The sequence below is a fragment of the Megalopta genalis genome, chromosome 10, assembly GCF_051020955.1.
Source record: "Megalopta genalis isolate 19385.01 chromosome 10, iyMegGena1_principal, whole genome shotgun sequence".
Taxonomy (NCBI): Eukaryota; Metazoa; Arthropoda; class Insecta; order Hymenoptera; family Halictidae; genus Megalopta; species Megalopta genalis.
This window is the reverse complement of record NC_135022.1, coordinates 8,983,716-8,994,999: the sequence shown is the minus strand read 5'-3', so window position 1 is coordinate 8,994,999 and position 11,284 is coordinate 8,983,716. Positions and strand designations below refer to the sequence as shown.

At 51.0% G+C, this 11,284-nt stretch overlaps 1 protein-coding gene across 1 annotated transcript; it reads right to left on the bottom strand.

Annotated features, from left to right (window-relative positions):
* Window positions 1-1,177: 1,177 nt before the first annotated feature.
* Window positions 1,178-8,720, bottom strand: Inx7 (innexin 7). Its single transcript, XM_033474546.2, has 7 exons — window positions 8,323-8,720; window positions 8,023-8,113; window positions 7,456-7,528; window positions 6,712-6,889; window positions 5,589-5,926; window positions 5,085-5,275; window positions 1,178-4,871 (listed from the first exon to the last, which is right to left on the bottom strand). Exons 1-7 carry the CDS (start codon window positions 8,411-8,413, stop codon window positions 4,559-4,561), a joined length of 1,275 nt encoding a protein of 424 aa, XP_033330437.2. The 5' UTR covers window positions 8,414-8,720; the 3' UTR covers window positions 1,178-4,558.
* Between the last annotated feature and the right edge of the window lie 2,564 nt (window positions 8,721-11,284).

Here is an 11,284-nt window from a genome sequence, read left to right as displayed (position 1 = left end):
TTAGAAATTCGACCGTAGCGTTCTCGCGTTTCTTTCGATGGTTCGCGCGATAGAAATTTACCGAACACCGGAGAAATCAACCGCAAAGTTTGCGATAGAAATAGTTTCGCGCTCGGATGGCGCGAACGATCCATCGATCGCGAACGTCCGCTTTTGCTCGCGTTACGCGATACGGAACCGCTTTTTCCGTTGCGGACGCGCGAGCCCCTCCCGTGTACACCTACTCGCCGTACATCGCGCGCCTCGTTTCGACGAGTTTGCAATTGTCGTTTCCCGGTTCAGAGAGAGAGAGAGAGAACGCAACGAATCGTATTCCGGCCGCGATCGCTTCTCCTCCTCCCGCTTAAAGAGGAGCGAACAAAGATCGCGCGTAATCAGATTTCGCTGCTCGTCGCTCGTTCCGCTGTTTCCGACTGCTTCGCGTACGCCCGCTGGCCGAGTCCTTCGAAGGTTCCGACGATCGATCGATCGTCGGACCCGAACCAGACGGTCGAACGACGATGCTCGTAATCCGGGCCCGAACAGACCCGAGCCTCGCCGTCCAACCGTCGATTCGTCTCACCGTGGCACCGTGGTACGATTCGTGTGTCTATATTTGTAAATTACGCCACCGAGTTCGTACGAAAAGAAGCGTAAAAAGTCGTTGCGAGGCTCGGCGCGATTACCTAATTGCGGCGGCCTGTTTTTCACTTTTTTCGGAAACCGTCCGGCGATACCGAAGATCGACCAGTGGTTCGGCATTTTTTTTCGATCGTCGATCGGACGATTTCAATTATCGCAACTGGACGGCCGAGGAGCGATATTCGAATGTTTCCTAAACGCTGGTCGCCGACGTCGAGCTCTCGGTTGAGCACAATCTCGGTTTCTCTTGCAACCCGACTCTTTCGGGAATTTTCCAGCATCGATGGAGACGAAGAGGCGTAAAAAGTTCCAACAGGCATGGAAAGTCCGAAATAAGTTATTTCAACCTTCGGTCGCAATTCCGCGAACGTATTTGATACGCGAATAGCGTCGCAACGCGCGAACACGTTATAAAAATCATTTTTCTTCCAAATCGATTTCCTTGGTATACGAATCGAGTCTACCGTACTTGTGCGCGCGCGCGCGTGAAATTCTCGGTCTACTTGTTGCCCGAGCTAATACATATTCAAATTCGTATTAGACGAAACGTATCCTGTTAAGTTGCTTTCTACTTTTATATTTTCAAGAAATTTCAGATTTATAAAATAATAATAACCTCGGTTCGCTTCCGATCTTCGTTGAAACACCGTTCGATCCAATCTTTGCTCGACGGATTCTTTTCTGTCGTTTCTATCTTTCGATCGAAACGGAACGTTTCGTACTCGGAGCGCCGTTTGTCCCTTTCGCGTTCATTTTTTTCAGCCAGTTTCCGAAACGTCGAGTTCTGCTCGAGTTCGATTGGAAAACGATAAACTCGGTGAAACAACGATCGATTCGTGAAATTCGGCAAATAAATGCAAACTTCGATCGGAAGTTCGATATCGCCTCTTCCTCGAAAACGCGTAAGAAGTTGTTTCAAATTGCTGATCCAGAAGGACGCGATCTCGCGGACGACCGAACAGATTTTTCAGCACGAGCTGGTCAGAGAATGGCGCGCCTTGGATCTGGACCGGATCGGCTAGCCGAGCGAATGCTCTAATTCGAGGGCAAACCATGTCGCAAAGCCAATCAACCTTCCGAACGATTTAATAATCCCGACTATTGTCGAGCAGCTGGAGAGAGGTCGGTTCAATATAGCCGTTACCTGCACACGCGTATCGGTGCATACGACGCGCAACCGCGAGCGCGAGTCCGAGCGAACTGGTCCACGGCGCGAGCGGGCGAGGCTCGAAAGCCGACCAAAATCGTATTGTTCGTTTTTCAGGCTTGCAACGAAGATAATGCCGTTTTACAGGGCGTTGAAACAAGAGACTTTGGCATGCTCGCCGAGAGGAGCAAAGAACGACCAATCGACGCGGGTCCAAAAGTCGATCCTGTCGACTCGTAGTATTTACGAATGTTAGGAAACGCGAGTTTTTCCGCGACGCGAAGCGACTCGTTCGACGCGAACGAAGAGATCGATTCGGAAGTACTTACTCGTGTCCAAGGTTGTCGACGCGGGATGCGCGTTACACGAGCATCGACGCGAGCATTCTTTTCGCGAATGCAAATTTAATAGAAACCTGCTAAAAAGAAAAAAGCGTCTGTAAAGGAAAAAGGCGGTACGATTTCTTTGCGACGGGCGAATGCGGAAAATCCGTGATCCGGCCGGTCGTAGTTGAATCCGAATCGGTGCTGGAACCGCGAGAAAGCGAATCCGCGTCGTCGGCAGTTTGGTACCAGCCGAAGCTGACTCGCGCGTAGACGGCTCGTTGCCGGCCACGAACGTTGCATCGAAATCGAAATCAAAATCAAACCCGCGCGTTCTTTAGACTCGAGGCGCGTTCCTTCGTTATGTACAAAATGTCTCGTTTCGTTTCGTTTCGTTTCGTTTCGTTTCGTTTCGTTTCGTTTCGTTTCGTTTCGTTTCGTTTCGTTCCGTTTCGGTAGAACTCGCGCGTACTCGCGCAGCGAGCGTTGTAATTCTTCGCTGGCGAGCCGATAGAGCACGACGCGAGTCCGTCCGAGACCTCGTTAGGTCGCACAGGCTCGAACAATTTCAACCGTCGTGTTTCGGAAATTACTCGTCGATGCGTGCACGCGTTGTTACGCGATACGACCGAGTTCTCGATCTATTCTCTTCCCGGCGTTATCGCGCGCGCGAGAAAGAGACGACACGGTATCGCGGTAAACATTCGACGACGATTATACGCGGACACGCGACACGCGACACGGACAATGTTTATTTATTTGGCAACATTACGTTTTGCAGTTTCGAAGTCGACGTTACGAGATAAACGATAAACGATAGGGGAACGATAGCAGAGAACGGTTCGAGTCTACGAAAGGTCTATCGTAACGAGACTAACGAGCTTCGAGACGAGCAAGACGGAAACATTCGATGCTCCCAATTACGTTCTAAGCCGCAAATGTGTGTGTGTGTGTGTGTGTGTGTGTGTGTGTGGCCGGGATCGCGGTCACGCGGCGAAGCGACCGAGATCGCTTAATTTCGAATTGTTGCAACGATTCGCGAGTGTACGAAGGGTACGATAGGCATTTTGGAATTTCGTTTCTTTTTCGTTCGTTTCGCTCGCCGTTTCCAAGACGAATCGTCCTAGATCGGCGGATCGGTAACAAGGCGATGCAACGTTCGGTTTCGCGACAAATATTGTCGATTTAATGGCAGTGATCCGAGTATAGCTGGAGGTACGATCGATCGAACGAAGCTGACTCGAGCGGGACCGGTTCTCGAAACAATGCGCATCGAGGATATTCGAGCAGTCCTCGGAGAATCGATCTCGCATATACGCAGAGATACGGTGGGGATCTCGCGTGTTCAACTCTCCCACGGTTTTTCCATCTTTTGCCACGCGCCGGTGCAAATAATCTCGCCGTTCTCGCAACGCGTTATCCTTTCGAATAAATTCGTCGCTCGTTCCGCCGTTTCGTAGCTTTCCAATCTTATTCCCGATACGCGTACGCTCAACCCCGAAAATCCCCGCGAGGTCGAGGTCGAGGTCATTCGTTCTAAGAAAATACTAGGGTTACCCGGTTCACGCGTGCGCGCGAATACAACCCACGCTCTTCGCGTATCGTAGAAAATGCGTTCATCGGGGGGTATTCGGTTGTTCGTACATATACTCGAAAGAATATTTGAGACGAAAGAATGTTACGTAGGAAATTCGCAGCTTTTATAGTCTTTCTTTCGTCGCCGCGTTCGTTTCGCGTAGAAACTCGCCGCGGCTTTCTTATTACGCGCGACCGGCGTCGCGCTGAACGCGCGCGTAGTACTCCGTCCGTGAACGCGCTATCTCGAAATCGAGCGGTTACGGACAACATTTGGTATACGATTGACCGCGGAACGTATAAGAAACGTAACACGGCGGTATAAATAGTAAAGCGCGACAGAGCTACCTTCGGTTATACGACCTCTCGCACAGCTTCGGGATTCCTAGCGTCTAGCGAACAGCCGCGACGCGCCGTCCAATGAAATCCGACAGTAAAATGTACACCGCGTACGATCTACACGGTACATAGTCCGCTCCCGTGTCCGAGACACGAGACGCGAGAGCGTGTTTATAGACGGCGAGCGGCGTATATTTAATGTCGGATTTCATTAGTTAACGGTACAATTTCATTAGCGACGCGAGAAGCTCGAGGTCGCGAGCGAGAGGTCGCGCGACCGAACTTCCATGCGCGATACGCGCGCTTTTTCACCCCTTTCCCCGCCGTCCGTGTTCTCGCGTCGATCCAATCGAGATATTCTTTCGCGAAAAGCGAACGGAAGGTGCACAACTAGTTTCGAAAACCTGCCCCTTTTCTCGCGTAAGAATCCCCCGTCGATTTGGTTCGCCGAGAGTGCGCGCGCGTGCGAGAGAGAATATCGGCTCGAACGAATCGGTTCGACGCGTCGCGAAAAGTCAGCGAGGCTGGTTGTTCCCGGTATCTCGCACACGGATTAGACTCCTTTCGATTTGGAATCAGCCGGATCGCCGAAAATATCGATCGAGGAATGTAATTGTTCGGGCTTCGTGGTCAGCGGTTCTTCTTCCGCAGTATCCGGTCCGCTCCGAGCTCGCCGTTTGGCTTGCATGTCCTCGGCGAGCTGTTGCAACAGATCCTTGAAGACGTAGTTGTCCAGATTCTTCGCTATGTAATAGAGGAACAGCCAGTCCCCGAAATGGTATTCGTGGGTGACGGTGAGCATGCTCCACGGATTGTATTTTCCCGGGCAGGCGATCGAGAACACGTACTTGTTGAACAACGTGCTCCTGCGAACACGACGAACACGTATTCGAGACGCGATTCACCGTAGGTGAAAAACAAAGAAAAAACAAATTCTATGCAACGGTCGCGCTTTTAGGAGTTATTTTTCAACACGGTGGAAGAATTTTTAGCAGCGCCGCTCGGGGTCGCCGCCAAGGGTCGAACGAGTATCGGAGCATAGAGGAGCGGATAGAAACGATAACGGTAACAGTGATAACCTGGCGTGCAGCACCATCGTTAATATCCTCCACACCAATCCCAAACCGGTGATCGCCGACAGAACGATGAACCAGTACCAGAGAAACACGTAGATCTTTTCGTTGACGATGTTCAACGCCATGACGCAGAGGGCGTCGTGTTGCTGTATACCCCCGGAAGGACCGTACTTGTAGAACCTGCATTTGGTCACCTGAAACGTCGACGCCGGAAGCGTTGATCTCGGTTCGACTTTTATCGAACATCGCTAAATCGGATACGAGTAATCTCGAACGCGTTCCATCGGACGCGTGTATTTTTATCGGAAAGATCCGCGTCGCTTCTTATCGCGCCGATTCGGTCGAACGCTTTTACTTCGAAAATGAAAATACCGAGAAAGACCGGCCACGTCTCGCGACGGTTATCGAAACGCGGACATTTCCGACGGACGCCGCGACGTCCGAAACTTCGATAAACTTCGAGACGGATAACGGCGCGAACGATCGCAAAAAATTGACGCGACGTACCTTGGGAAAGACCACGTCGAGGACATCCATTTCCCCGTGGGACTTGTCTCCGCCCAGCGCGTGGCCCAGACCGAGGAAAGCACCGCCGAGGAACTTGTCGGTCAGGTAGATCTGCGCGAGCACGTTGATGAAGTTGAGAACCTCGCAGAGGCCCAGGTAGTAGGCCCACGGTCGGTTCAAATGGATCCGATTCACGAAAGCGACGCGAATCTGTCGGATTTTGTCGTCCCGATTCTTTTTCGAGGGAATCACCACGTCGTTGTCCAGCTTCATCGGCTCGTCTTGCAAGGCCAACGACGACAGATGCAGCCCGGAAACCATGAACTTCAGGCGACCACCTGAACCAACGGGAACGATCCTTTCTTAAGCCGAACCATGGGACGGCGGGCACCCGAAAGCAAACAGGTAGAAAGCCTGCGTTTCGGTAGGTACGATGGGAGATATCGCGGACGCGTTTCCGTGGCTCCAAAGAAACACGCTGCGCGTGTCGCGATTTCAAGAAATTCTAGATGCTAGATTCTACATAGACCACGCGTTAATTCGATGGGCCAACAATATTACGAAACCAACGAAACGTCAGCGGTGAAACGCTGCTAATACGAAGAGAGTTACCGGTGATCGGATCTTCGAGCATCGGATCGAAGCGTTTTGCCTTCGCGCAACCGCGAATCAGTGGCAGAAAGGGGTGGACAGAGGGTGCGATCCGTGCGGAGCCTGGCGAGAGAAAAGCGCGCGCGCGCGTGCAACGAAACGAGAATAGAATAGAATAGAATTCCGACGACGAATTGCCGCGTCGTTACGAATTAGCGGGCAAGTATTGTCAACGTAACGTAACATTTTCTATTTTCGTTCTTGTTAAAGAAAAAAAAAATACTATTTAGCTCTTCGTCGATCACGCTCGTCGGAAAGCTATTCAGCCGGTTAGAAAAGCGTTAATATCGTCGCACGGCGTTCTCGCCGGTTAGCTGCACCGTGTTTATTTCCGACGCGTCGACGGGTCTACGCTTTCCATAATCTTGTCGTTTCGCGACCAACGCGTAACTCGATCGTCCACTCCCGATGGAAGAACGCGTGAAATTACGATAATCGGTATCGCGTGACGACGATTTTCGAAAAAACTGACCTTCGGCGCTCCGCCATATGTAGTGAGGCAAGTAAAAGAATATCGCCTGGAAAAACAGAACGAAGGGCACCCATTGATAGTAAGCATGGTGCACGACGGAATCGTCGTCGCTGGCTGGTCCTACTCCTGGATGCGGCAATTGGCCCGAGTGCACCAACGTCATGTTCATATGCTTCACCTGAAACGATGAAATCTTTCGTCCGGCACTTTCGTCTCTTAAAATTGGATCGTTCCGAATAACACCGTCGCCGCGACGAGGAGGATTCGCTGCCACGGTACAAAGCGTCGAACGGTCGCAAATTATTTCCGTTCGGTGCCGATCGACGAACCGTAGAACCGGTTATATTCGGTGGGAGAAATAATAGCTCTGTTACGCGAGCTTATTAATCGAACGCGCTCCTACTCGACAGCGTGGAGCAAACGACGCGGACGACTCTTGCTCGACTTTGTTCATAATCGATAGAGGCGAGCCGCGATCGATCGCTTTCGTTCGAGACGCGCAAAGGCCACGCGGAGGCCACGCAGATTCCCAGAGATCGGAATCGAGACCACTCTTTTCAGAAATTTTGCGAACGTTCGACCGCGCGCGGCTCGTTCGATCCCGAACCGTGGGAACCCGGCACGCCGACACGCCGACACGCCGACACGCCGACACGCCGATACGCCGACGTGCCCGCATGCAACGGCTCCAGCGTTCGCGCGTAGCTGTACGTATACGTTCCACCCGATGAATTCGATCTTTACCACCGTGTACGTGGAGTTGAAGAAACAGAAAGTGTTGATCACCGCTTCCGACATCCCTGAACCGGTGATGCATCTTGACCGGAAAACAGAAAAAAAAGACAACCAGTGAACGACGGTTCTCCGATATCGTTGATCTTTTACGGAAGCGATTAACCGAGCGATCGGCGATTAGACATCGGCGATTAAACGTCAACCGTATCGGTTATTAATAGATCGCGATCGTCTCGATTAATTTTGCGTTCTCTGTTCGCTCTCGAAGCGGATCCGTGCATCGTTCGCAGCACACCCCGTATACGCGAAGGTTTACGCATATTTACACGAAACATCGGAGAGACGAATAAAAAATGATCGACGAACTGCGAACGAGGTTCGTTCGAGGCTGCTCGAAACGTTCGAAACGTTCGAAACGTTCGAAACCCAACGAACCATCGAATCGTGCGAGTAATTTCCCATTCGACCACGTTCGCGCGACCATTCGCGGTCTAATCGTTCATTTTCGCTGCGTCGACTGCGCGATTAATCGCGGCCTTTGCAATGTAAATAACCACGTTCTCTCCTCTACTCTACCTGATGTGTTCTCCGAAGAATTGCCTGGACGTCACCAGAATAGAGCTGACCAGCAGCAGCAGGAACGTGGCTCTATAGTGGAGCTTGAAAACTGATCGCGAGAGAATCGCGGTAAGTCGGACGAAACGAAAAAGTATCGTCGAACCCTTTGCAACTTCGCGTCCCTTCCAACGACTCGACGATCGAGGACTATGGAAATACTCGAATTAACCGTTCTTCCATTCTTCGAAATCGCGAATTGTTGGGAGCGATTTGAAACGTTCGCGCAAAGGGTCCGAGAGTGCGAAGGATTTCGATTACCGATGTTGTCGATGGCCACGGCATCCTGGGAAACCTTCAACTTCACGTTGTCCTTGATGGCCGCGAACGTGGCCAGGACCGTCGTAGCCATGCCCGCGAGATTCGTTCGGTCCTGTTCAACGAACGATCGAACCCTGATCGGTTCTCACGATCCGAATACGCCTCGCACCGCGCGCGGCACCACGGCGCAGCTGCCCTATGCCCTTCGCCCTTGCGCCCTTGCGCCCTTGCGCCCTATGGGGGTGTCGTACGGGGAAACGAATCCTTCGGTCGATAGGAGCAGCCGCGGCACGGTTCGCAAGAGAAGAACTATACGCAACACCGATCGAACGTTGATCGAATCCGCACTAAAGTCTACGGGGCAGAGCAATTCTCGTTTCTTGTTATCAGCGACTACGATTGCGCAGTAGCTCGAGAGTGACAACGTTTCACGAAACTCGAAGGAGTCAGCGTTATTATTGTGAAGGCACTTGTGTCCGCGCTGATAAGGTCGGATAATATCAAAACTAGAGCGATCGTTATAACGCGATCGCGACGAACGTCGCTCCGCTTCGGACGTTTTCTCCGGCAACGACCGCATCGATCCGGCCGACCGTTCGTCCCAACCGACGCATCCATTCTTTTTTTTTTTAATAAGAAAATATAATTAGAACACGCATCGAAGCGAAATCGGCGAAAGAATCGTCCGTTACAAATGGATCGAAATTTTGTTTAGCGAAAGTTGGAGAGACGGGGGTGATCCGTCGACGTCGAGCGAACGCGAAGCTTGTTGCATTAATTGGAGAGAAAAAGATAAACGCGTACGTTGCAACGCGGTGCGTAACGACTGCGAGCATAGGACATCTCTTTATTTATAGATCATAGGCATATTTCGAACCGTTCGAACGCGTATTCAAGGATAACCAGCGGCACTGGTTCTCGAGTCTTGAAAAAACGACGGACTGGGAAAAAGATGCGCGACGACGCTGGCCGCCTAGTATCGCGTAAATGAACATTGCAAAACCGTTTCAACAGATGCATCCAGTTGTTCGCCGTCCATCGTGTTCACCGAATCCTAGGCCCAACGACTATCGTTCTATCCGCAATCTCGGTACCGAGTACCGCAGGAATTTTCTTCCACTCGGCAACTAAATAACGCGTATTACGAGTGCAACCGTTACTCGATCGGCGATAACGATGCCAGCTTATCGGGATTAGACGAGCGTCGAACAAAATGTCGACGAAAGATCGACCGAACTAAATATATATAAATATATTCGCACGGATAGGCCAAGGACTGCGCGACGCGCCTCGTCGTTTTACACAGGTTTATTATTCTTATATAATATATAATATACGATAAAGGAACTTTATTGTCGCGATCGTATCGACGCGGATGGATTACATAGATCACGATTCCAAGAGTTTAAGAAACTCGACTATCCGGAGCGCGATAAAATAAAGACATCGATAAAATGTAATTACTTTCTCGCGTTGCTCTCGACAAGTGCATTTGTCGGTAACTCGATCCGACGCGGATAACACCTGTTCCGAGAAACATAAAGTTCTACTCGGCCCGAGCAATCGATCGAGCCGCGATCTTGGCTTCGATCGAACTCGTCAAATATAAAGATAAATATTTGCCTGCGACAGGTACGGGGATGTTTATCGGTGTCGGAAACGTTTCGTCGAACGCTGTACGGCACCGGTCGGCGGCATCTCGCGATAGATATTCCAAATCTACCATTCGTTTCATCCGTCTTCGCGGAGAAGTTTCTTTTACGAAGCCGTCCGATTCAGCGCGGGCCCTAAAAGAACCTGTTTCCAAGGAATTCCGATTGCGCGCTCTACGAGATATCTCTTCGATGGGAACGCGCTTATCGACGACGTTCTCGAGGGTAACGTTTCTTCTCGTAAAAATTCCACGGCATCGGATATTGTCTAAACCGAGCCCCATTCGATCGCGCGTACGGACACGTACAAGATCGAATAGAATTTTGTTCAACCTTTTAGGCACGACGCGCCACTATAGCGGCTTGCTCTGGCAGCTCGCTCGCTCATCGTTCGAATCAAATAATCGTCTTCGTACGCATTGTTTCGCACTTCTTTCGTCTTCGCGTCGATTTACAACAGTCTACAGAGTGTCCGAAAAATGTCTCTCGATCAGGAAATGGCGGGTTCCTCGGATCGTTCGCGAAGCAACTTCTTCCTTTACAAATATGTTCTCCGAGGCACCCTTAACGAGTTATGAACGAAAGAACAGTGACCAATAAGAATCGAGTACGGCTGACGCGAGGCGGCCCAGCTAACCAACACGCGAAGCCCGGTTCGATCGCCTCGCGCCAGCCGAGCTCGCCTCTCATTGGCCACTGTTTTTCGTCGATAACTCGTTAACGATGCATCGGAGAACATTTTTGTAAAGGAAAAAGTTGCTTCGAATGGCCCAAGGAACCCGCCACTTTTGGATCGCGAGACATTTTTGTCGACCAGAGAAATAGCCTCGCGCAGAATTCAGCCGTACCTAAAAGGTTAAAAAGCAAACGTTTCGATAACCGATTCCACGATCCATGCGACGAAATACGTACGCGACTCGCGATACGGACGAAGATCGAGAGTGAGAGAGCATCGCGTAGAAATTCCTGTCAACGGTTCGACGAGAAACTCGGTTCTCCCTCGAGATCGTCTACCGCGATTATTCGCGAGAGAAAGGATCGATCCTCGCGGCAAGAATAATTTCGTGCGACGAGGATATACGTGGGTGTTCGCGTTCGTCTATGATCTACGCGATCATCGTATCTGGCACACCGGCGCACCGCGACGCGCAAGTTACGAAACAATCCTTCGACGATCTATATCGACCCGATGATTTCACTTAATCGCATCGATAGCAAGACAAATACGACGATTAACTTGATCGGCGATTACTCTCCGACAGCAGCTTTGTTCCGTTCGAGAGCGCGTCCGTTAGATACGGATCTTATCG

Coding starts and splice junctions, on each gene's coding strand:
- Inx7 (XM_033474546.2), bottom strand. CDS start 8,413: ATGGCTACGACGGTCCTGGCCACGTTCGCGGCCATCAAGGACAACGTG. Junction 8,114..8,322: donor CGTGGCCATCGACAACATCG/GTAATCGAAATC, acceptor TCTCGCGATCAG/TTTTCAAGCTCCACTATAGA. Junction 7,529..8,022: donor TTCTTCGGAGAACACATCAG/GTAGAGTAGAGG, acceptor TTTCCGGTCAAG/ATGCATCACCGGTTCAGGGA.